This window comes from Semicossyphus pulcher, unplaced genomic scaffold, assembly GCF_022749685.1.
Source record: "Semicossyphus pulcher isolate SPU_LCO1_2020_fin unplaced genomic scaffold, fSemPul1.0.p SCAF_6, whole genome shotgun sequence".
Lineage (NCBI taxonomy): Eukaryota > Metazoa > Chordata > Actinopteri > Labriformes > Labridae > Semicossyphus > Semicossyphus pulcher.
In genome coordinates, this window is record NW_027211737.1 from 20542453 (window position 1) to 20570198 (window position 27746).

General features: G+C 41.4%; 1 protein-coding gene and 1 pseudogene across 1 annotated transcript; both read right to left on the reverse strand.

The window, feature by feature from the left end:
* Positions 1–233: 233 nt before the first annotated feature.
* Positions 234–19733, reverse strand: LOC138609811 (uncharacterized; annotated as a pseudogene).
* A 497-nt stretch (positions 19734–20230) lies between these two features.
* LOC138610625 (arrestin domain-containing protein 3-like) lies at positions 20231–26519 on the reverse strand. The gene is made up of 6 exons (XM_069683416.1): positions 26195–26519; positions 25456–25513; positions 25172–25319; positions 24354–24450; positions 23483–23739; positions 20231–21955 (listed from the first exon to the last, which is right to left on the reverse strand). The coding sequence occupies exons 1-6, from the start codon at positions 26448–26450 to the stop codon at positions 21248–21250; spliced, it is 1524 nt and encodes a 507-aa protein (XP_069539517.1). The 5' UTR covers positions 26451–26519; the 3' UTR covers positions 20231–21247.
* Between the last annotated feature and the right edge of the window lie 1227 nt (positions 26520–27746).

A 27746-nucleotide genomic window follows, 5' to 3' on the forward strand; every position in this document is an offset into this window, starting at 1 on the left:
TGAAATTATGTTGCAGATAAGAGAGTTTGTGGAACTTTTTTGCCACAACAACATCTTCATTATAAAGCTGAGATACAACTGCATAATATCCTAACTACTGACACCACACGCTGAGTAAATGCCAACAATATTTTCTGCTGATGTCCTTTTAAAATCTAGAGTTCAGCCCTGCAAAATGTTAGTATTCTACTTAATATATAATCTGATTCTCTTTCTAAGCATACGTTCGATTATTATTTTGCATCAGATTGTTCAGTAGCTGACGAAGGGAAAAGGAGCAAATATGCAAGAGGAGCTTCTTCAGACTGAGACAGGAAGTCTGTGTTCATCATTGGTGCAGAAGGCAGCAGGTTGTATGTGGGCACAGTTGGGGACACGTCATATTGTGGAGTAGGGGTTGGGGCACTTGGAGAAGGGGGAAATGTTGGGCCTGCATGTGGATGATGAAGCATAGATGAAGATGAATATGGAGAACCTTGCCGCGGGTTATTTTAAACCCCATGTGTGCCGGCTGAGCAGGGTACTGTGGTGGAAAAACCTTAATCCGTAAATACAGTGTGTACAGTGAGTAAGTTCTATGATACTGAAGTGAAGAATCTTGAGAAATAAAGGTGCCTTTGGAGTATTTATTCTCTGTGCAGAGAAGGTTCAATCATCATACAGAGTGCAATGCAGTCTGAGGGAAGAAGAGCATAGAATACTGAAAGTTACTTGCTTATATTTAGCAAAGCACAAAAGTGGGGGATAGGGGACTCATATACCCGTTTGTACAGACAAAACTGTGGTCACATAGAGGGCAGTCGAGTTGCCTCTATGCTTAGTTGTACAAAAGTACTCCGTGGTTAGTTACCTGCCTGTACATCTAACCACTTGCTCTTTTCTAAGCTAAGCAGAAATGTCATATATGTTCTTGTTATTTAGTAAGGCACACAAGCTTAAGGTCCCAGTAAAAAAAAAGTAACACAGTGGAAAATTACCATCACAGTCTCCCCCTTTTGATCATTCCATTGATCAGCTAAAGCATTTACAGAACACTAGCTATAGGAACATCAATATTAACAATTCACAGGGATTCATGTTAATACGTCATAAAGCCTAGTGCTACGAAAGGCATTCAGCTGTTTTTGTGTAATGAAAGCATTACTAATATAAGAGCAAGCTGTGGAGGGAATGGATTCATTATTTACACATAAGGTTCCTCAACTTCGTCATCTCTAGTCTCAGAGCAGGAAGAGTCTGTGTAAGGGTCAGAACAGTTGGAGAAGGGAGGGATCCTTTGGGCTCCTGGGTATCCATAACCACCTGAATTTGGAGATACTGGATAAGCACCCATTGACAGTGCAGGAGCGTAGTCGCTGTTGCTTGGGCCCCCATAAGCCCCAGCTCAATAGGGACCCATAGGTGCTGTGGGGGGAGGGAAGGCACTGTTGCTTGGGCCCCCATAAGCCCGAGATGGAGAGGTATGTGCAGCAGCACCATGCTGAAAGCCAGAAACTAAGTCAGGAGGACAGATGACCAGCGGGAACACGATCTCTGGATCGAAAGCAAAGCTGATGTCCAGGTACACCTGAGAAAAGATAATACTGCCTCATAAACACAATGCTTAAATTTATAAATGCAACACAAGAAGAAAATCTAACTGTCACAAAAAATTCAAATGTTTATTAATATTTATTGTTCAATAGTTCAAAACAGCTCTGTCGGGGGACATCGCACTTTTCCTTTACTATAACGATACACTATTAAACGTTGCATACCTTTAAATGGTACTCCACTGAAATAGTTTCACAATTCTGGATTGTGTGCGTCAGATCCATGGGAAGCTTTATCGCACATTTAACTTCCTTCTGTGTCCTGGCTTTTATGCAGTTGTCCACCACTTTCAGGATAATGTTTCTTTCAAGTTTGGTGCGTCCGCTGGCACGGTACACCTCATCCTGGATTACACTGAATTTGGGAGTCATCTCACTTGATGAGGAGTTGTTGATTTTTGCAACAACCATCATTGTTTCACCTGTAAGGAAAACATCATATATTTGATTCATGTCCTATTTTCATACGCTTATCACTTTATAGTTCATATATGAGTAATGCTGAAATGCTTAACCTCCCAAACTTATTATTATTTATTATGATTATTGAAATGTATTGCTTAGTCTGAAAATGATACAATGACTGTGGTAACATAAGGCCTTTTTCTTTCAATGGTGAAAAGGAATGCAGCTGCTATCAATGTTATTACTGTAGTCACACATGTGCTCCTGAAATGACATTTGTCTGTCTGTTGTGAAAAAACACTGTATTTCATTATTGCCTACAAAAGTAAGTAGCTGCATAAAACAATTCATGAACTTACGATGAACAGTATTAATGCACGGTTTATTAAAATAGTAACAACATGGCAAAACATTTTTAGTACCTCCTTGCACTGAAATATCTCCTTCTAAACTTGAACCTACAATGATAATAGAGGAATCTTCCTACCTGGCGCATAAGCCCTCCTGTCCAAAGTGACTTCCATGTGTGCATTTCCTTTAGAGAAAAAGCCCATCTCTTTGCTTGTTGAACGGACTTGAGGGGACTATAATGCAATGAACAAGGAAAACAGGAAAAACAAATTACTCTTGATCAGCACCAAATATCACTTGTGGTGTCTCTGCCCACCACCGTTGCTTTACTGCCAGCAGAGGCCACCAGAGAGCAGGGCGGAGCCAGCTGGGCAGAGTTATTAGTCAGACATACCTATACTGCCAGCTCGACTTGGCTAAGGAAACCTGGAAGTAGCGACCATCTCCCCATCTTTCGGTGATGGAGCACATGGACAGCATGCAACAGCGCATGGCTTGGATACAGCCCCTTGTCCGGGAGCACATTGAAGGAAGCCCAGACAGCACAAGCCCGCGTCTACAACAGGGGGACCAGGGTCAGGGAGTTCCGTCCAGGGAAAAAGGTCTTGGTCCTGCTACCTACTAGCGACTGCTAGTTCTTGGCGAGATGGCACAACCCGTACGAGGTTGTGGAGAAAACTGGTCCTGTGGACTACTAGTAAGGCAGCCAGGCCGGCGGAAAGGCCAGGAACTTTATTAACCACTCATCCTAATTAGGTATGAAATTTCAGATTAAAAAAAAGCATATGTGAAATTGAATGTCTAACAATGAAGGTCATTTTGTCATATGCTGTTTATGTATTTAAGTTTTATTTTTCTTGATTTATTTTTTGTCACACCATAGGACAAATTATCTATAGAACTTTTATTACTGCCATTACTATCAACTCGACAAGTTGACTACGCTAACAGTAATGAATGTAATGGTGGAAAGCGATGAGTCTATGGTCAAAAGTACCTTTACTCAAGTACTGGACTTAAGTACAAATTTTTAATAATTTTTCTACTGTAAATATAACTGTTTTAGTTATTAGTCACTTTGCACTATTTAAGAATAAAATGCAACCTGATATTGTAAAAATGAGCTCCTACTCAACCAGCTACAGGAGTATTTATTCTCACATTGATGCCCCACTATAATCACAACTGTCTAAATATATCATACTATTTTCAATAAAGGCCTGTCTAAAAAATGGATGCAGACTTGGCGTTAAGATCAGACACCTTACAAGCGGTCAGTGTAAAGACACTCAAATACCAATATTTAAAGCAACATGGGTGCAGTATAGCCTAGTACAAATTATTTCACAAAGATATTATACATATATCCATCTTAGGCCCTGCTAACCCCCACAATTCTAAATCAACACATCATTTTTGAAAACCTTAAAGAGACGCATTTGTTTGTCTTACTGTTGGAACTGTCTTCAATGATGCATAGGTCTACTTTAAAGTAGTCCCTGCGCGAATAGTATACAGTCGTGGTGTCTCCAGACCCCTTTGTAAACCTCACTTTCGCGTGCCCCTTGGCTCTGACGCTCAGCTTCTTCACTTTGGTGTCTTTCGTCAAAGTGAAAGTCAGTGAGCCCCTGATGGAAAAAGTGTCCTCTTTGTCAAGAGCTTCATGCTTAAGAATTAAATCTTTTATCGGAGACATTTTTAAAGTGTCGACCAACGCGTTTTGTAGTTCCCACCACCACTACGCAGTATTAAGGTGTCTGCAGGCAATCAACTGACAACATAATGCACCGCCCAAAGATTGAGGTCACAGACAAACCTCAGATATTTCCTCATGTGAAGCAGACTATTGTTTTAGATGTTGACAGCTCATTTCACCATATTTTCCCATCATGACGTCTACTAAAGGTCTGTCAGGTGAAGAAACCTGACCCTTACTTCCTTTTGTCCCCATTTCGGAATACCTTCAAAATGGTCTAAAGGTGGTGTATACACTTACTCTTTAAACACAGACGTCACTGTGAGTCTTGGATTCGTTTTTGGCATAATCAAAGTTAAAGCTGTTACTTCTTTAGATAAAATCGTCTCTTAGGTCAAAGGACTTCAATGGTTGATGTCCCCGTTAACTCTTTGTCAGTATTTTAGAATACCGTCAAAATGGTCTGAAGTCAGGGATTAAATATGGCTATCGAACATTCACCCTTGTTTTCCCGTTCCTACTTATTCCAGTAATATTTCTTGAATAATAAATTATTCTATATTACGATACTTTGGACCTACAAGACATTCATGAGTGACAATACTTTATGAAATGAGGTCAAGTAATATCAATAGGAGTCCTGTCAATATTATACAGAATGATATTGTGAATGTCACCAAAAATATTCTAATAATTGTAGCGAGGACAGAGGTGGACCTCACCAGTGTGGCAATACTGATAGCCATTTATCGGTGAGTGTTAACTCTAAATGCATTCCTTTCCAACTAATGGACCTTTGGATTAACACCCTGGAGGATGTTTACCAGACATCCTGGAACCTTCTCAGTGGTTTTACACTCAAAGTCATAAAGGTGACAAAAGTAACATTTCCCAGTGGACTATCAAGTCCTCGGACACTTCAAGAAACCACCCTTTAGGAGATAAAGGGGTGAATCAACAACGACCCTCAGACCTCTTTGGTCGAGCCTGGGTAGAATTGTCTTTGTTCACAATCAAATGGATTAATACATAACGATCCACATCGATCCTTGCATTCGTCGACCGGCAGTGACGGCCTTTCACCGGGTGGAGACCAAGCGGCAACCTCCGGTGTTGGAAAATGAAGCCAATGCGGAAGTGCAAAAAACTGCAGTTCCTCGAGTGGCCACTTGAGGCTGGCTCCAGAAAACAAGAAATAACATTATAGCAGGTGGGAAAATGCCAATTTTCACAGCAGAAATAAACATGTTTACAGCCTGGTACAAAAAACGATTTTGTTATAAATAGCTCATTTTATTGTTCAAGATAACTCTGGGGGGGGGGGGGGGGGATTTTTTTATAACACACTCGTTTTAATTATATTAAGCCTTAAATCATAGGGGCCGGATCACTTGATTGACAGGTGGATCCTGCTGGCTGTCTGCTAGACGTCAACACAGACACAGACACTGAGCTTAACTTCACCTGTTTGTGTTGTTGGAGACTTTTGTGGATTTTTTCATTCAAAGTTTGGACAAATAATCTCTCTGTGGGATTTATGGAACTTTCTGACCGTGCAAGAAGTCTGAGCTCCAGCTTTTCGGTGAGTTAAATGCTAGTGTTATTGTATTGAAATATTTGTAGCACTAAGTAGCAGGTATACTGTGCTCCCTTTAGCTGCTTGTTAGCCTGTGCAGTGTTTATTTATTTAATTGTCGGTCAGTAAATAGGAGTCAGGAGTTGTTGGCGTTTCCCCGGAGAGATTACAGCGGACCGTAGTGATGAAGAGACCGGTTCTTTTACGTTTCCCGTTACGTGTCGGCTCACCGCTCTCTCACCGGGGGAGCGAGCAGCGAGTCCACTACTTCTTTAGTCTGATAACTAAACACCTGCAGTCAGTCACCGACAGACTCTCCTCCTGGGAAAGTCAAACCAGCTCATTCATGATTTATACAGTCTATGGATAATAACCGTTAGCTACGCTGAGGAGCATATAGCCTAGCTTCATAGCCGTAGCTGGGTGATTCATGCGGCCCGCCCATAGAGCTCAGCCAAAGGCTGTAGCACGGTTGCGCTCCACCTCTTTGCCTGCCTCTGGATTCGGCGTCTCTGGCATTTCCAATATGGCGACCCCCAGCGGCGGCGCAATTCGGGCTTCCAAACGCTTCCTCAGAAACCAATGGGTGACGTCACTGAGACTACGTCCATTATTTATACAGTCTATGGTGGAGACCCGTTGCGGAGCCCTTGACGCCGCCGACTGGAGCGAACTACAGCTGGACCCCACCGGAGAAGCCCTCTAACAACGCTGCAACAAGAAGGTATAAAACACCCGACACTGCTGTGATCAAAAGTTGATGTTGCGCATAATATTTTGAAATTTCACCATTCCAAATTTAGAGATCTTAGTGATATCCGACCCGTCCGTTTATCCGCCATAAACTAAATCAAATCATATTCTTTATCACTATCGCCAAGCTAGAACTTTAGTTCATAACCAGGTAACAATTTTCTTTAAGTGTTTTATATTCATTGTATGCTCACTTATTCACGTATTAATCATCATTTTATTATAAATAAAAGGTCTTCATTTACTGATCAAAGTCGTTGTCTGTCTATATTTACAGAACTATGGTCAATGTGTTCAGATCTTACTAAAAACATAACGAGACTGATAGATTTTCCTGTAATCCTATTTGTTTAATTTCCTCCTAATCGGAGGTGGTGCCCCTTTCAACAAGAGTAAATTTCTAATCCAAAAAGGTAGTTACCGCTACATAATCTTCAAAATTTCAGTATCTCACCAGTTGTTGAGAAGCTTTATTTGGACTCAGTCAGGTATTTCAGGATCCCAGTGAAGAAGATCAGGAATCTTCATGGATCGGTCCTCTCGTCTCTCTGGATTTTGTGGAGGTAGAGGCAGGAAGAGTATTCCTGGAGGGCCAGTCACCGTCCTTCATGGATTCCTGACGATCTCTCAAGGGATCCTGCCGTCAACGCCAAAGTTTGTGGTGGAAAAACCTTATTCCGTAAATACAGAGTGAGTTCTATGATACTGAAATGAAGAATCTTGAGAAATAAAGGTGCCTTTGGAGTATTTATTCTCTGCGCAGAGAAGGTTCAATCATCATACAGAGTGCAATGCAGTCTGAATGATGAAGAACATAGAATACTGAAAGTTACTTGCTTATATTTAGTAAAGCACAAAGGTGGGGGGTAAGGGACTCGTATACCTGTTTGTACAGACAAAACTGTGGTCACATAGAGGGCAGTTGAGTTGCCTCAATGCTTAGTTGTACAAAAGTCTCAAATGAACACTCTGTGGTTAGTTACCTGCCTGTACATCTAGCCACTTCCTCTTATCTAAGCCAAGCAGAAATCTCATATATGTTCTTATTTAGTAAGGCACACAAGCTTAGGGTCACAGAAAAATATAGTAACACAGTGGAAAATTAGCAACACAGTACACACTTGGTGGACCAGCGTTCATTGGTGGGTAATTTGGGGACATAGGTGCTGGTGAATACCTTTGGGCTCCGGGGTATCCATAACCACCTGAATTTGGAGATACTGGATAAGGACCCATTGACACTGCAGGGGCGTAGTCACTGTTGCTTGGGCCCCCATAAGCCACAGCTCAATAGGGACCCACAGGTGCTGTGGGGGGAGGGAAGGCGCTGTTGCTTGGGCCCCCATAAGCCCGAAATGGAGAGGTATGTGCCAGCTGAGCAGGTTACTGTGGTGGAAAAACCTTATTCCGTCAATACAGATTGAGTTCTATGATACTGAAGTGAAGAAACTTGAGAAACAGTTGTCTTTGGAGTATTTATTCTCTGCACAGAGAAGGTTCAATCCTCATACAGAATGCAATGCAGTCTGAGGAAGTCAACGCTCTGTGGTAAGGTACCTGTCTGTACATCTAACCACTTGCTGTTTTTTAAGCTAAGTAGAAATATCATATATGTTCTTGTTATTTAGTAAGGCACACAAGCTTAAGGTCCCAGTAAAAAATAGTAACACAGTGGAAAATTACCATCACAGTCTCCCCCTTTTGATCATTCCATTGATCAGCTAAAGCATTTACAGAACACTAGCTATAGGAACATCAATATTAACAATTCACAGGGATTCATGTTAATACGTCATAAAGCCTAGTGCTACGAAAGGCATTCAGCTGTTTTTGTGTAATGAAAGCATTACTAATATAAGAGCAAGCTGTGGAGGGAATGGATTCATTATTTACACATAAGTATCCTCAACTTCGTCATCTGTAGTCTCAGAGTAGGAAGAGTCTGTGTAAGGGTCAGAACAGTTGGAGAAGGGAGGGATCCAGTCTGATGTGGGAAACAAGTCAGGGTCTTCTTGTTCTAATTTAATGTAGTGACCCACTTCTCCTGAGTTTAGTCCGTGGGGGCAGGAACCTTTGTGCAGTGACTAGTGTGGATCCCAGTGGCCCTCTCAGCCACTTTCACCGCTGCATGTGTGGTGAGGAGGATCTGGAATGGACCCTGCCAGCGCCTGTTTTACCAATGTTTCCTCCTGAAGTCCTTTACTACCACGAAGTCTCCAGGTTGGCGGGAATGGAGAGGCGTCGGGGCGAAGTCTCCGGGTTAGAGGGAATGGAGAGGTGTCGAGGCGAAGTCTCCAGGTTGGAGGGAATGGAGAGGTGTCAAGGCGAAGTCTCCGGGATAGGGAATGGAGAGGTGTCGAGGCAGGGGGAGGAAGGGCTGCTGCAACCTGTTTCCTTATATCAGATAAGGCATGAGAGAGGTTAATACAGTAGGTTAACATTGCATCTCCACCAACAATTGTAGAAGGAGGTGGCTCCTTCAGATGTTCCACACCAATGTGGGACAGGGCTGCAAACTAAAATTATGGTTAGCATCCCCCATTTTGACACATGGTCTGACCTATATGTCAACCCCCAACAGATTGAGTCTGTATATTTTGCACCACAGGAGGACCAAAAATCGCGCTCAGCAAGTGTTGACATAGATTGGAGAGCCGTTAGAGAGGATGGAAGTGAAAGCATGGTATGTGTGTGTGTGTGTGTGCGTGTGTGTGTGTGTGTGTCTGTCAGGATGTGGTGAGTGAGGGAGAGGTATCTGAGCCGCAGCTTTAGCGGCTTCATCTGCTCTATCTGCTCTGGCATTTTCCCAAGACACAGAATCTGGGTCTTTTGTGTGAGCTTCACATTTACAGACTGTGATAGATTTTGGAAGCAAAATAACTTCAAGGAGGTCAATGATTTTAGCAAGATGTAGGACAGGTTGCCATCTGATTTCAGAATTTTATTTTGTGTTTCCAAATAGCGCCAAAGTCATGCACCACACCAAATCTACAGGCTTCAGCGAGCGCAAGTAACTCTGCTGCTTGTGCTGAGAGGTGATGAGGAAGAGGTCCACACACCAGAGTGACAGAATCCGAAACAACAGCAAAACCAACACGGTTAGTTCCTGTAGTCAAATCCCGTGACACGGAACCGTCATCATAAAGAACTAAGTCAGGATTAGTCAATGGGGTGTCTAAAGGTCAGGGCGAGGAGTGCACAGAACCTGAAGCTCTGCCAAAAAGTTATGCTCTTCGCCATCGTTGGGACCCGGGAGGAGAGACGTCAGATTCAAAACATTGCATCGTTTTATTGTGAGGTTTGGCATATCCAATAAGAGGGTGTGATATCGGAGCCATCTTGCCGCAGACAAGTGTGAAGTTTTTTTGTTCGAGAACAATGACAGACACAGCGTGAGGAACAAGCAGTGTCATGTGCACGTAGCCGACAATAACTCTGGATGCCAATAAAGCTTTTTCAGCCGCGGCAATCGAGCGAAGACAGCACGGGTGTCCCGCAGCAACTAGGTCTAGGGTAGACCTAGTCGCTTAGGCTATCTAATTTTTGTTCATCAACAGCCTGTGTAAATGGTCCTGTGGGATCAGACAGACCCAATGTTGATACAGACTGCAAGGTCAGTTTAAGGTCTAACTCTAACTCCTCAGAAGTCCATGTGATCTTGTCATGTGATGAGAGACCCTTACCATGAATCAGCGCTCCCAGAGGAGCCTCTAATCTCCAATCAGAAGGCATGCCTAAAAATGACATGAGTTATTTCTTTGTGGTAGGTTTAGGCAGATTTACAATAGCAGAGATTTGAGAAGCGTTTTGGAGAGAGAGACTTACGTTGACCGGAAATGTCTCGTCCCAAAAAGTTTACCTTTTGCAGTACAAACTGAAGCCTTCTGTTGCCAAATGTTTGAGGAGGCTCTCAGTGTCCTTTTCACATTGATTTTTAGTGGGTGAGGTAATTAATAGGTCATCAACATACTGCAGGAGGGCTGTACCAGGGAGAGCACTAGGGGCGCTAGGCTGTCCCTCAGGACCTCATTATGTGCAGTCGGGGAGTCACAGAACCCATGACCCAATCTGGGGAAAGTGTAACCCCTCGTTCCCCCAGGATCCGTCTCGGCGCATTCCGTCTGCGCCGTGAGCTCCGGAGTCGATCACGCCATTTCAAGTCAATGATCGTGATTTCACAGCACGCGGTCCGTCTCCGGCGCATCCCAGAAACGTGTCTCCCCTCTGCTCCGCTAAAGATACGCGCCGGGTCCATTTTTGACAGAGGCCACTTCAAGCACGCGTCAAGCTCAACAGAGCAGATCGTTCCAAACAGGAAGTCACACACGAAAGCAGTATACAGCATCCGGTCATTTCAAAATTAAACACTATGTTCAGACCAGTACAGACTCCCGTTTTTTCCTGTTAATTTTAAGATCAACACACTGAAATCTTGAAAAAAGAACTCTTCTAATTAAGTAGTGTACTCCTCCATGGTAGAAGCACAAAACTCATGGAATGATTTCCAAATGAGCAGATAATCAACCTCGGATGTGCAAACTGAACTGTAGTTTGTGTGTTGCTCTGCTAAGATTGATGTTATCGCGTGTTTTTTCAATTGTCACGTGATGATGTAGTTCTCCCGCAATTTTGTGAACTCGCGAATCCAGCTGCTTGGGCCAGCGCTCCACTGTGCTGCAGACAACACACGCTTCCTGTCGGCGAGGGCTTGCGCCGTTCATGGACCAGAAACGCGGCGCACACGGAATGCGCCGGAGACGGATCTTGTGGGATCGAGGGGTAAGGTTTACCGTTGAAATTAAAGGTGAACCACAACTGGCTATCCGGATGGACCGGGACGCTGAAAAAGTCGTTTGAAAGGTCGACAACCAAAAACCACATTGAATCAGGCGGTAATTGCGACAGAATAGTATAAGGGTTGGGTACATTGGGTGCCCTGGGTTGGACTACCGCATTTACTGCTTTCAAGTCTTGAACAAATCTCCATTCTGTAGGAGCGCCGTCGTGTAGTGGTACTGACTGGTGAGTCATTACAGGGGACAATTATGCCGGCCTGTAAATGAGAATTAAAAACAGGTGTTATACCGTCAATAGATTCTTGTCTTAGCGGATATTGTTGTTTACATGGCCTGTAGGACGACTTTGGAGTGCTGACCACAGGCTGAGCATTTTTGATTAATCCCACGTCATACTTTCAGGGAGGATGGTACTTCCTGTAGGGCAGGTGAAAGATGAGAGGTGTCAGTCGGAAATGTTTTAGTGAGCGGAGCGGACTTGTCATATTCATCAAACAGATAAACAGATCGTAATGTCGCATAATCGCATGTGTTTTGATGTGAAATGATCGTTTGTAAACACCCGCAGATGATGAATTCATTATTTGAGGGTCATCTGTCAGCTGCCAATCGGAAATTGAATTACACTTTCGCACAAAAGGGCCCAAGTCTTTCCACTGGTCATTCGGTGATTTGGATAAGGAGATGTGTGGGTGTGAATTATCAACACAAAACACAAGCTCCCTTGTAACACTTAATGTCACAGAGACCGCACTCCTACTTATGGACCAAAATAGGGTAAAGCACTGGAGCGAATCACTCAAGTCATGGTAAAACATCTGCTCAAACTTGGAATCGGGACCGTGTGCAGTACAGTATAAGGCTTCTGGAGACATAAAAGTCGCATTTACAAGATCATGACATGTGTTCATCATGGGTGTGCACACAAGAATAGGAATTTTCCATTGATACGCATACCAAAACTGCATTTCACCATTGACATAGTGTGTGGTGGGCTCTGAACCACTTTGAGACCCTCTGGGGTAGATGTCAGACTAATACCTAAGGCTAACATGAGGTCTCTCCCCAAGAGATTAACTGGACAACAACGTGAGGACAAAAATGCATGCTTGGTTCAGACTGGTGGAGCTGTCTCGTCTTCATCAACACATGTAACTGGAACACTAAATCTTTCTATGATGGTCAGGCCTGGAGCTCCCAAAGAATATACATAATTACCACTGAGTTTTGGGTGTGGGAGGTCTCTTTGTGCTAAGTGGTGTGGTTAGTGAGCCAAGCATTTCTTCATTGCATGTGTGTGTGTCTTCTTTTCATCTGTAGTTTCTGTGCATGTGCTGTGTGTGTGTGTGTCTCACTTCCCTTTTCTGGTGTCGCAGGATGTCTCCCTCTCTCTCCGCATGCCCCACATGAGCTGCACCATGTGTAATTGTCTTTCCTTCCTAACCAACGCAGCTCCATTTTACTGCTACAGAGATGTGTGGCAGGAGTCAATTTCCAGTTTTTTTCATTATGTTATCTTAGTCATGTTGATTCTTGGTGGGAAGGCTACTGCTAGGGCAGCAATTAATCCAGTGATCATGTCTCTGTATGCAGCGTTATCGTTGTGGCCCCAATCAATTTGAGTTTGTCTGGCGTCTCCTTGAAAGGCCTCCCGTACCTTAGCATAGTTAGTTGGGCCCAATTTTTTCATTAGGAGGCGTCTTACTTCTCATGCGGTGGGGCTGAATTCCTGGCAGAAAATGATCAGTTCATTGCCAAACTTGGTGCCTGATGTTTGTTGGAGGTGGATTGAAGTCACCTCGTCTTGGCGTCATTGGGTCTACCATAGTTGCCGCAGGTAGGTTGGGCTGTGGATCCGGATCAGGTTGTGGCGGTGGAGGTGCGTAGGGGGGTGGAAGTGGGGGACACCCGTCCAGATCAGGATCCACCCTGTGCAACAAGGAATAGAGAGAAGGTTTCTGAGAAGATTTGTTTGTTCTTTGTCAGTTGTTGCATGTTCTTCCACAAACACTTTCTGTCACTTTCTATGATATCTAGTAATTCAACCTTTGTCTTTTTTTTTTTTTTTTTCTAAGTTCACTTTACTCTTTCTCCAATTCTTTCTGCAACTTTTCTATTTGATTCAGACTGAATGAACCACCCTCGGGAAAAACCATGTTCTTCAGACTATTCTTTTAGATGTTGACAGCTCATTTTACCATATTTGCCCATCATGACGTCTACTATAGGTCTGTCAGGCATGGAACCTGATACTTACTTCCTTTTGTCCCCATTTCGGAATACCTTCAAAATGGTCTAAAGGTGGTGTATACACTTACTCTTTAAACACAGACGTCACTGTGAGTCTTGGATTCGGTTTTGGCACAATCAAAGTTAAAGCCGTTACTTTAGATGAAATCGTTTCTTAGGTCAAAGGACTTCAATGGTTGATGTCCCCGTTAACTCTTTGTCCCTATTTTAGAATAACGTCAAAATGGTCTGAAGTCAGGGATTAAATATGGCTATCGAACATTCACCCTTGTTTTCCCGTTCCTCCTTATTCCAGTAATATTTCTTGAATAATAAATTGTTCTATATTACGATACTTTGGACCTACAAGACATTCATGAGTGACAGTACTTTATGAAATGAGGTCAAGTAATATCAATAGGAGTCCTGTCAATGTTATACAGAATGATATTGTGAATGTCACCAAAAATATTCTATTTCCTTTCTTTCAGGATCAATCTTCAAAATTTCAGTAGAAGTGAGAAGCTTTTTTTGGACTCAGTCAGGTCTTTTAGGATCCCAGTGAAGAAGATCAGGAATCTTCATGGATCGGTCCTCTCGTCTCTCTGGATTTTGTGGAGGTAGAGGCAGGAAGAGTATTCCTAGAGGGCCAGTCACCGTCCTTCATGGATTCCTGACGATCTCTCAAGGGATCCTGCCGTCAACGCCAAAGTTTGTGGTGGAAAAACCTTATTCCATAAATACCGAGTGAGTTCTATGATACTGAAATGAAGAATCTTGAGAAATAAAGTTGCCTTTAGAGTATTTATTCTCTGCGCAGAGAAGGTTCAATCATCATACAGAGTGCAATGCAGTCTGAGGGAAGAAGAGCATAGAATACTGAAAGTTACTTGCTTATATTTAGCAAAGCACAAAGGTGGGGGGTAGGGGACTCATATACCCATTTGGACAGACAAATCTGTGGTCACATAGAGTGCAGTTGAGTTGCCTCAATGCTTAGTTGTACAAAAGTCTCAAATAAACACTGTGGTTAGTTACCTGCCTGTACATCTAACCACTTCCTCTTATCTAAGCTAAGCAGAAATCTCATATATGTTCTTGTTATTTAGTAAGGCACACAAGCTTAAGGACCGGGGTATTCGTAACCACCTGAATTTGGAGATACTGGATTAGGACCCATTGACACTGCAGGGGCGCAGTCACTGTTGCTTGGGCCCCCATAAGCCCCAGCTGGATAGGGACCCATAGGTGCTGTGGGGGGAGGGAAGGCGCTGTTGCTTGGGCCCCCATAAGCCCGAGATGGAGAGGTATGTGCAGCAGCACCGCGCTGAAAGCCAGAAACTAAGTCAGGAGGACAGATGACCAGCGGGAACACGATCTCTGGATCGAAAGCAAAGCTGATGTCCAGGTACACCTGAGAAAAGATAATACTGCCTCATTAACATGGTGCTTTAATTTAAAAAAGAAATAGAAGAAGAAAATCTGTCACCAAAAAAATTAAATATGTATTAATATTTATTGTTCAATAGTTGTACAAAACAGCTCTGTCGGTGGACTTCGCACTTTTCCTTTACTATAACGTTACACTATTAAACGTTGCATACCTTTAAATGGTACTCCACTGAAATCATTTCACAATTCTGGATTGTGTGCGTCAGACCCATGGGAAGCTTTATCGCACATTTAACTTCCTTCTGTGTCCTGGCTTTTATGCAGTTGTCCACCACTTCCAGGATCATTTTTCTTTCAAGTTTGGTGCGTCCGCTGGCACGGTACACCTCATCCTGGATTACACTGAATTTGGGAGTCATCTCACTTGATGAGGAGTTGTTGATTTTTGCAACAACCATCATTGTTTCACCTGTAAGGAAAACATCATATTTTTGATTAATTTCCTATTTTCATACGGTTGTCACTTTACTGTTCATATATGAGTAATGCTGAAAAGCTTAACCTCCCAAACTTATTATTATTTGTTATGATTATTTAAATGTATTGCTTAGTCTGAAAATGATACAATGACTGTGGTAACATAAGGCCTTTTTCTTTCAATGAATTTTATCATCAGGCATGACAGGTAACACATTAACATAACATAACATAACATAACATAAGATAACATAACAAAACAGGTAACACATTAACAAACATAACATAACACAATAGGTAACACATTAACATGACATTAACATAACATAACATAACTGTAACATTTTTAGCTGAATTTCAATTACATTTTTCTCATGCTTTACTAAAGCCATAGCCGACACCAAGTCTTTATGGAAGGCATTCAAACTTTGATGAGCACACGTGTAATCCAGCTGGCACAGTTACACTGTATTACAATGGATGCATCTAAAAGGAATGCAGCTGCTATCAATGTTGTTACTGTAGTCACACATGTGCTCCTGAAATAACATTTGTCTGTCTGTTAAAATACTGTACAGTGCATTCAAGTTCATTATTGCCTACAAAAGTAAGTAGCTGCATAAAACAATTCATGAACTTACGATGAACAGTATTAATGCACGGTTTATTAAAATAGTAACAACATGGCAAAACATTTTTAGTACCTCCTTGCACTGAAATATCTCCTTCTATAACTTGAACCTACAATGATAATAGAGGAATCTTCCTACCTGGCGCATAAGCCCTCCTGTCCAAAGTGACTTCCATGTGTCCATTTCCTTTAGAGAAAAAGCCCATCTCTTTGCTTGTTGAACGGACTTGAGGGGACTATAATGCAATAAACAAGGAAAACAGGAAAAACTAATTACTCTTGATCAGCACCGAATATCACTTGTGGTGTCTCTGCCCACCACCGTTGCTTTACTGTCAGCAGAGGCCACCAGAGAGCAGGGCGGAGCCAGCTGGGCAGAGTTATTAATCAGACATACCTACACTGCCAGCTCGACTTGGCTAAGGAAACCTGGGAGCAGCGACCATCCCCCCACCTTTCGGTGATGGCGCACATGGACAGCATGCAACAGCGGATGGCTTGGATATGGCCCCTCGTCCAGGAGCACATTGAAGGAAGCCCAGACAGCACAAGCCCGCGTCTACAACAGGGGGACCAGGGTCAAGCGACTGCAAGTTCTTGGTGAGATGGCACAACCTGTACGAGGTTGTGGAGAAAACTGGTCCTGTGGACTACTGGTAAGGCAGCCAGGCCGGCGGAAAGGCCATCAGATATACCATGTAAACCTCTTGACACAGTGAAGGGATCTGGAAGTGGCCCCTCAGGTTGCCTTGGTCACTAATGTGTCTCCACAGGAACTGGCGCCGATCCCCAGCAGCAGCAGGACCTCTGGGAGTTGGTGGCTCAGTTCCAGGATGTGTTTTTAGACCAGCCAGCCTACCGTCATAGCCCATGATATTGTCAGGGAACTTGGTAAAATTGTATGACAGCATCCCTACTGAATCCCTGAAGCCCGTCGTATGGCTGTCCATGAGGAGATTCAGAAGACGCAATGGATGGGCCTGATTAAGGAATCCCACAGTGCCTGGTCGATCCCCTAGTTATGGTACCCAAGCCCAGTGGGACACCCTGGTTATGTAACGACTTCCGGAAGCTCAATGAGATCTCCTGCTTTGATGCTAACCCCATGTCCCGAGTGGATGAGCTCGATGAGTTACTAGAACCAGCACTCTGGATTTGAAGAAGGGGTACTGGCAGATACCGCTGAGAAGCCAGGCCCGCAGGAAGATGGCTTTCTCCACACCAGACGGCCTGCACCAGTACCGGGGCCCAGAGAGCAGGGCGGAGCCAACACCAGCTGGGCAGAGTTATTAATCAGACATACCTACACTGAATCCAATTGATCTTTCTGTTCTCCTGCCCATGTCTCTCCAGGAGGACCACAGCCAAACCAAGAAAGTAAAGTGACTACCCCGATTCGGGAAGAACCTAAGTTTGTTTGCTCTCATGCCCTTTTTCCCTGGGATTAATAAACATCTGTCATAAACATTGGACTTTTTTGTTTATCAAACTCTGTATAACAGTCTGTTTTCTCCTCCAACGCTACACACTACACTACGCTTTGAATCTTATTGCTTACTGTACGGTATGTCATTGTGAACCATTTCCACTGCAATTACCTTTTAATACAAGAAATATCAGCTCTGAAAACTGTCTACAGCAAGGTCTCAAAAGTAGCTTGTTTCTGCAAAGACACATTACTTTTGATTTATTTTTTTATGGAATATTCAATAACGTTCAAGTAGCATGCATTCAAACAAGATCTAAATGGCAGTTTGCATGGCAGGCTTTTTGACTGGTCACAACCGGAAAAGTCAACAAGGCTCTAATGCCATTAATGACGCCTCTGTTCTGCAAAGCATTCCAGTAAGCCAAACCAGTGAAAACATGTGCACAATAGCTGTGACCTGTAACTGACAACTCTAAATGGAATGCGGCCATCATTGTTATAAATTCAAACAGTCCTGTTCCTAACATAAAATAAGAAAATCTATGCTGCTGTAGGAATCACTGTCATGCCCTACTGTCATAGGTTTTAGAACTTGATATCTCAAAACCTCAGTAAATGAAAGCTACAGGACTACAAGACTGCTGGCACCCACTGTAACATCCCTTTACAAAACGGAATCTCTTATAACTAAACTGAGAAAAAGAGGGATATATTTTCTATCAAGTGACATATCAGATATTTCTATATTGTACTCACCATCAGAGAAGGAAAGTTTGGAAAGGCCTTGGAGACAAAATTGATCTCCCGTTCATCTGTACAATCCATCCTCCAACTCCTGGCCAGCCTGACTTTCAGCTTGTAGACAATCTTTCCATTTTGGCCACTGAAGGATGAAGGATAGTTTCTGCAGTGGAGCGCCAGGAGATAAAAAATAAACATAAAAACTCTGAACTGAATTAATATGACTTTATAGAGTGTGTGGAAATGGGCTAGTCCTGATTGTTAAAAACGTGTCAGAAACTGTCTTAGTGTACTTACCCTGGGGGTATGGAAAAGCTGAATCTGTAGTGATGGGTTCCTTTAGGAAGTAGGGTGTCTGAAAGTGACAAGGTTTGGTTGTTAAATATGAACTTTTATTACTTAAAAAAACCCAAAAAACATACAATGTGAAATTTAATGTCTAACAATGAAGGTGATTTTGTCATATGCTGTTTATGTATTTAAGTTTTATTTTTCTTGATTTATTTATTGTCACACCATAGGGCAAATTATCTATAGAAATTTTATCACTGCCATTACTATCAACTCGACTAGTTGACTACGCTTACAGTAATGCATGTAATGGAGGAAAGCGATGAGTCTATGGTCAAAAGTACCTTTACTCAAGTACTGGACTTAAGTACAAATGTTGGATACTTACACCTTATCTTCATATTAATTCTTCGACTGTAAATATAGCTTTTTAGTTATTATTCACTTTGCACTATTTGAGAATAAAAGGCCACTTGATATTGTAAAAATTTGCTCCTACTCAACCAGCTACAGGAGTATTTAATCTCACATTGATGCCCCACTATAATCACAACTGTCTAAATATATTTGACTATTTTTTATAAAGGAAGGCAAATTTGCACAGTGGCTAATTTCAATTTTAGTCACTATTCCTGATAATGCAATACAGCGACTTTAATTTAAGTTATGAGTTTGGGATTTAACTTTTTTCATTTTTTAATTGTTGTATAACCATTACTTAATGGTTCATGCAATCAAATGTGTGTAGCCTATGTGCAGTACTGATATATACTATACATAAAATGGATTATAATTTACAATATACAAACAAGTAACATTCATTCAAGATGCATTTTAGTGTTTTTGCAAAGCCTACTTTAGGCAATGGTTGTCAACAAGTAATGAAAACAGAAACAAAGGCCTGTCTAAAAAATGGATGCAGACTTGGCATTAAGGTGAGCCACCTTACAAGCGGTCAGTGTAAAGATACTCAAATACCAATATTTAAAGCAACATGGGTGCAGTATAGCCTAGTACAAACTATTTCACAAAGATATTATACATATATCCATCTAAGGCCCTGCTAACCCCCACAATTCTAAATCAAGACATCATTTTTGAAAACCTTAAAGAGACGCATTTGTTTGTCTTACTGTTGGAACTGTCTTCAATGATGCATAGGTATGCTTTAAAGTAGTCCCTGCGCGAATAGTATGTACTCATGCTGTTTTCAGGCTCCATCCAGATCACGTGCACGCGCCCCTTGGCTCTGACGCTCAGCTTCTTCACTTTGGTTTCTTTTGACAAAGTGAAAGTCAGTGAGCCCCTGATGGAAAAAGTGTCCTCTTTGTCAAGAGCTTCATACGTAACAATTAAATCTTTCATCGGAGACATTTCTAAAGTGTCGACCAAATGCGCTCTGTAGTTCCCACCACCGCTACGCAGTATTAAGGTGTCTGCAGGCTATCACATGATTTCAGACAACATAATGCACCACAAAAAGATTGAGGTCACAGACATACCTCAGATATTTCCTCATGTGAAGCAGTTAACTTATCAAGGTTTAAACAGAGAGTGATTATTTAGAATATAACATTGAGTTAAAGGGATCCTTAATAAGTTTGTCTCAGCATTGTTAACTATTAGCTATTAGACTGGTAAGAGTGATTACAACTCTGGACAAATATAGGTGTGTCTTTGATAAGATTAACCGAGATCCAACTTGTTGCAGCTGAGGGATCACATGAATGAGACTACTTACGAAGCCTGCGCGACCTTGTGGCCTTGTAAGTTAAACATAAAGCAGAATTAAGTTATTGCAGTTAAGTTAGGTTACAACAAAGTGATCGTGCTCACAGTGAGACTTTAGCTGACAGGTCTTTATTTCAATCAACAAGTCAGAGAAAACACTGGCAATTTTTGAGTTTGACAAACAGGTCTGCCAAATATTGTGTAATGAAATAGACAGAAGAAGCTGTCTCATAAACTCAACAAACTTGAAAATACAGGGAAAATACTGTATATTATATAATATAATAATAAAAACAATATACAACATTCATAACACCTTTTTTCCAGATAGAGTAGGCTACATCAGCCTTAGACAGAAGAGTGAGGTAGAGAGAGATAGGAATAAACGGTAACACTGTAAAAAATATTTGTCTAGGACACTTGAGTTGAACAAGGCACATAAATATTAATACTTGCATCCTAGTTACAAATGTTTGAGCAATTGTATTAGCTGGATTAAGCTTAAAGCTACCTGAAGTGACCGGAAAAACAAGCAAAATGCCAATGCTAGTTGTTAACATGCCTACAGTAAATATTGCACACTATGGATTTTTCATGGTAAAGTCACACTTTAGATTTTAAAACACTAGTGCAGGGTTAAAAACACTATTTCACATTTTTAACTGATAGGGCTCAACAGTAACTGTTGGTGACCATTTAGAGAAAATTGGCAACCACGTCTTGGCCACTTTAAACATATAAAAAAATGGAACAACAAGCAGCAAAAATTGTAGGGTTGCATTAGTGGTTAGTGAAGATGACTTAATGTAAAATGAGGCATCTGTAAAAACATGATAACAGCCACTACTGGTGTTTTGTGTACCAGCAACTGAGGGTGGAAACATCAACTGATTCTATAAAGTATTTGATAAGACACAAGCTTCCATTAATTTTGTTTGGTAACTGTCATAAAGCTCTAAACATTATCTTAAGTCACATCTTCATAATAAAGCTGAGATACAACTGCATAATATCTTAACTACTGACACCACACGCTGAGTAAATTCCAACAATATTTTCTGCTGATGTCCTTTTAAAATCTAGAGATCAGCCCCGCAAAATGTTAGTATTCTACTTAATATATAATCTGATTCTCTTTCTAAGCATACGTTCGATTATTATTTTGCATTAGATTGTTCAGTAGCTGACGAAGGGAAAAGGAGTGAATATGCAGGAGGAGCTTCTTCAGACTGAGACAGGAAGTCTGTGTTCATCATTGGTGCAGAAGGCAGCAGGTTGTATGTAGGCAAAGTTGGGGACACGTCATATTGTGGAGTAGGAGATGGGGCACTTGGGGGTGGGGGTTGGATCTCTGGGGCACTTGGAGAAGGGGGAAATGTGGGAGCAGCAGGTGGAGGATGAAGCATAGATGAAGATGAATATGGAGATCCATATGGAGATGCATATGGAGAACCTTGCTTTGACCACGGGTTATTGTAGACCCCACTCATGTGTGCCGGTTGAGCAGGGTACACACTTGGTGGACTAGCGTTCACTGGTGGGTAATTTGGGGACACAGGTGCTGGTGAATACCTTTGCGCTCCGGGGTATCCATAACCACCTGAATTTGGAGATACTGGATAAGGACCCATTGACACTGCAGGGGCGTAGTCGCTGTTGCTTGGGCCCCCATAAGCCCCAGCTGGATAGGGACCCATAGGTGCTGTAGGGGGAGGGAAGGCGCTGTTGCTTGGGCCCCCATAAGCCCGAGATGGAGAGGTATGTGCAGCAGCACCGCGCTGAAAGCCAGAAACTAAGTCAGGAGGACAGATGACCAGCGGGAACACGATCTCTGGATCGAAAGCAAAGCTGATGTCCAGGTACACCTGAGAAAAGATAATACTGCCTCATTAACATGGTGCTTTAAAGGGGCTATATGTAAGATCTTACATGTATTCATAAATCAAATATCATTTTTTATTGCCAATGTTTGAAGGGATAGTAGAGGAACTGATAAATTGAAAACTTTCCCTGACTTCCTCCACTGCCTCTAACAGCCTGTGGGCTGATTTTTATGTAAAGCATTCGGGACGTTTTTTTCCGCGAAACAAGAGGATGTGACGTATCTGCGCATTCGCGAGTACCTCTGCTGAGAGCTCATTCTACGCCACTAGTACAGTCAACAGTTTACAACATGAGACAACGCAAGCTGTGCAATGGAGATGGATGTCAATGCCAACAAACGACAGCACCCACAACAACACCAACACAAACTACACACAAGAATAAATAACAAAAATAAGTTTTATCTAGTGAAGCCCGTCTGACCAAACAGGAATTTGATCAACGTCAGGGGGACCTTCGATTGTTTTTGGAGATCGAAACAGACCCACAACTTATTGTTTTCATAGAAACAAAACCTGCGTGCAGCGTTTTCTCACCGGGTGCAGCGTTTTTCTTACAGCCCAAGTGCTTCATCCCAGCTCTCTCACATTGCCGGAGTCATGCAGTGTATTTATGTTTGAGCTAGTTGGCTAACCTTAGCATGCTCGATAACGTTATGACTACCAAAAATACTATCTGAGTGTGTATGTCAGTTATCTAGCTTGATACATAACTTTGACAGCTAACATGACAAACGTTGTTGATTTAGCAAATTATGTAGCAGAACAAAGCAAATGTGCCAGCCAGCTGTTATCTGGCAACAAGCTACCGTTAGCTTGTCTGCTATCGCAGACGATTTGCCAGTTAGGCAACGAAGCAAAACTCCGACGAGTAAACAACATCAGCTAACTCACACGGACTCGCGAGCTGATCTGGTAATTCAGTAATTCGCCATTTGGTCACGAAGCACAATGCAAGATCCATGCAGTGTAGTTATGTGAGAGCTAGTTAGCTAACCTTAGCATGCTCGCTAACGCTATGACAACCAAAATACTATCCGTGTGTGTATGTCAGTGTTTTCAGTCTGGCTTGACAAATCACTTTGCCACCTAACATGATACTAACTTAGGTATTATGACAAACAGTGTTGATTTTGGACAACATGATACCAGTCAATAAACACATCTCATCAGTGAAAAGTAAACAGAGCCGATGAGTTCCGAGATTGAGCATGCTCAGTTTGTGTTTTCGGCAAAAACCCCGGATGGTTGTTCATGCGTGCAATTGTCCGCGCGTACAAGAAGGTTGACTGCAGTTCCCTCAATGGCCGACCGAGTCGCTAGGAATGAGGATTTTCTGAAAGTTACATATAGCACCTTTAATTTAAAAAAAGGAATAGAGGAAGAAAATCTAACAAAAAATGTTAATATTTATTCATATTTATGGTTCAATAGTTGTACAAAACAGCCCTGTCTGGGGACTTCGCACTTACGCCTTACTATAAAGATACACTATTGAACGTTGCATACCTTTAACTGGTACTCCACTGAAATAATTTCACAATTCTGGATTGTGTGCGTCAGACCCATAGAAAGCTTTATCGCACATTTAACCTCCTTCTGTGTCCTGGCTTTTATGCAGTTGTCCACCACTTTCAGGATAGTGTTGCTTTCATGTTTGGTGCTTCCGCTGGCACGGTACACCACATCCTGGATTACACTGAATTTGGGAGTCATCTCACTTGATGAGGAGTTGTTGATTTTTGCAACAACCATCATTGTTTCACCTGTAAGGAAAACATCATATTTTTGACTCATTTCCTATTTTCATACGCTTATCACTTTACTGTTCATACATAAATAATGCTGAAAAGCTTAATCTGAAATACAATGACTACGCCCAGTAAGGCCTTTTCTTTCAATTACTTTGATCATCAGGCATGACAGGTTTCACATTTAACCAACATTTTTTATCCACATTTCAATTGCATTTTTCTCATGCTTTACTAAAACCATCACTGAAAACAGGCGTCTTCATGGCAGGCATTCAAACTTTTAAAGAGTACATGTGTAAGCCAGCAGGCACAGTTACAGTGTACTATAATGTATGCATCTATAAGATTGCAGCTGCTGTCAATGTTGTTACGGTAGTCACACATGTGCTCCTGAAATGACGTCTGTCTGTCTGTCTGTTGTGTAAAAACACTGTACAGTGCATTCAATTTCTTTATTGCCTACAAAAGTAATAAGCTGTGCAAAATAATTCATTAACATACGTATGATGAACAGTATTATTTCATGCTATTTTGGCTGTGACAAAAAATGTTTTTAGTACCTGCTTGCACTAAAATATCTCCTTCTATAACTTGAACCTACAATGTTAATAGAAGAATCTTCCTACCTGGTGCATAAGCCCTCCTGTCTACAGTGACTTCCATGTGTGCATGTCCTTTAGAGAAAAGGCCCATCTCTTTGCTTGTTGAACGGACTTGAGGCGACTACAATGCAACAGGAAACAAATTACTCTTGATCAACAGCGAATATTACAACACCACGCTTTGAATCTTATTGCCGACTATACGGTTTGTCACTGTGAACCATTTTCACTGCAACTACTTTTTAATACTCTGAAAACTGTCCACAGTAAGGTCTCAAAAGTAGCTTGTTTCTGCAAAGACACTGAAAACTACTACTAATACTAATACTTTTGATTAATTTTTTATGGAATATTCAATAACGTTTGAGTAGCATGCATTCAAACAAGATCTAATAGGCAGTTTGCATGGCAGGCTTTTTGACTGGTCACAGCCGGAAAAGTCAACAAGGCTCTAATGCCATTAATGACGCCTCTGTTCTGCAAAGCATTCCAGTAAGCCAAACCGATGAAAGCATGTGTACAATAGCTGTAACTTGAAACTGACAACCCTAAATGGAATGCAGCCATCATCGTTATAAATTCAGACCGTCCTGTTCCTAACATAAAATAAGAAAATCTATGCTGCTGTAGGAATCACTGTCATGCCCTACTGTCATAGGTTTTAGAACTGGATATCTCAAAACCTCAGTAAATGAAAGCTACAGGACTACAAGACTGCTGTCACCCACTGTAACATCCCTTTACAAAACAGAATCTCTTATAACTAAATTGAGAAAAAGAGGGATATATTTTCTATCAAGTGACATATCAGATATTTCTGTATATTTCTATATTGTACTCACCATCAGAGAAGGAAAGTTTGGAAAGGCCTTGGAGACAAAATTGATCTCCTGTTCAACTGTACGATCCATCCTCCAACTCCTGGCCAGCCTGACTTCCAGCTTGTAGACAATCTTTCCATTTTGGCCCTTAAAGGATGAAGGATAGTTTCTGCAGTGGAGCGCCAGGAGATAAAAAATAAACATAAAAAATCTGAATTGAATAATTTAAATGTTTGTAGAGTGTGTGGAAGTGGGCTAGTCCTGATTGTTAAAAAAAGTCATTTAAACTGTCTTCGTGTACTTACCCTGGGGGTATGTGAAAGCTGAATCTGTAGTGATGGATTCCTTGGGGAAGTAGGGTGTCTGAAAGTGACAGGGTTTGGTGTTAATAATGACCTTTTCAACCTTTCAATTCAACTACTTGACAACGATAACAGTAATGAATGTAATGGTGAGAATCGATGACAGTCTATGGTCAAAAGTAAGGAAGTACATTCATTCAAGTACTGGACTTGAGTACAAATTTTGGATACTTACAATTTATATTCATATTAATCATTCTACTAAATACAACTTTTTTAGTTGTTAGTCACTTTGCACTACAAAAGAATAAGATGCAACATAACATTGCCTAAATTAACTCCAACTCAACCAGCTACAGGAGTATTTATTCTCACATTGATGCCCCACTATAATCACAACTGTCTAAATGCATTATACTATTTTTAAAAAGGAAGGCAAATTCGCACAATGGCTAATTTCAGTTTTAGTTGATATTCCCGATAATACTATGAACTTTAGCTTTGCCTTTGAGTGTGGGATTTAACTTTTTTTTAATTGTTATTATTGTGGTATAACCATTACTTAATGGTTATAAATACTCTAAGACCATGGACAGTTCGTGTTATGACATAACTGGACAAAAAGAAATAAACAACACACAATCGATCAAGCAATGCGGGAGAAATGTAAAGGACTTACACGTTGTCAGGTTTTTCTCACTGTGTTAAGACATGCAAAACTAACAAGACGTGTACCGCCTACCCTTTGGTTGCTCTGGAATTAAATAGTCCTTCAGTTTGAAATATCTCTTGTTTGCTGTGTATGACTGCGTGCGATCGTTGTGTTTTCGCGTCCAATGCACATCAGCGTCTCCTTTCGCTTTAATGAACAAGCTCTCAATGGCTGTCTCCTTGACTAAGACCAGTGTTACTTTTCCTGTTATAGTGTCTCTATCCGAAAACGTCCCGTTATCGTTTAGCGCATCGATAGTAAGCTTCAAGCTTGCAATTGAAGGCATTGTGGTAAAGCAACGTGAATGAACAACTTCGCCGGTTAAATTCACAAATAAAAAATGTGATCGATCCTGCTGTTTATTACCAAACGTTTCCGCTGTGTGCTACTTTGATAGGAAGGAGCACTCATGGCGTCTGCTCTGTACTGTTGAACAGGACACGCCCTACGAAAGTCTGCTCTAAAGACCTCTACTGCCATCCAATGCACAAAGGAGAAACTAGGGGGCTCGTAGTAAGCAAGTACAGACCACTCTGTTCAACTGCTCAGTGCAATCATTCAAAAATAATTTAACAGAGCCACCTAGAGGTCAATCATAGGAAGGAATTGTGACGAGGAGGTAACCCTGCATTCAGGTGTTCTCTGAGAAATCGGAAAAATTAGTTTCCCAAATGGGATATTTACAAAGTAGCCCTGAAGGCGGAACAACTCGAAACCTACCCTAAATGTCGAGTTCACATTTTGACGTAGTATAACGCAGAAGTATGGCGTACCAAGGTAATCGTTGGCTTGATTTAATAAAAACAACGACAACTTTATGTAAATTAATGCAGTGTATTATAATATTTGTCCTAAATTACTTCTGATCAATACGATACAACGCAGTTTATTTGTAGCGTCCATAGCGTTTCCATATTACGACTTAAAGCGAGTGCACACACCGAGTTCGTGAGAACGACTGGGGAAACGGAAACATCTGAGTGTCACGTAAATGTAACATTAGTGCGGGCAGATGACTGAATTGAGCAGAGACTAATTAAGTGCTTTTACACTGCGCAAATATTTATTCTGGATATTACAAAAATACAAAAAATCAGCCAGAGTAAAAACCTCATTGGTATAATTAGATATCATGCAAGGGTTATTTTATTGATATAGGTTAGATAAAATGTGAGGGGAAAGCCTGGGTTATATTCTAACTCTGCGTTATATAAAAAGTCAGGTTATATATTAACTCAGGCTTTATATGACAAAATAATAGTGGAGAAAATATTACTGAAAAATAGTATTCAAAACAAAAAAGAAAAAAAATGTAAAAACATATTTAGAGCTTTCCGTTTTTACTCTGAAGGCTACCGGAAGTCTTGCGTGAAACGAACAAACAAACAAAAATAAAACATGTTATCATCATAGATATTGAAGTGTTTTCTATCTATGTCAATTAACGTAAGCTACATTCAAAACTTAAATGAAATATTACTATCTTAGAATTTAAACAGAATGCAAGTTATTTTATTAACCACAGGCAAATTACAGCTTTCACTTTTGACTAGCCTCTTCAAAACAATGATTACGTTGATAA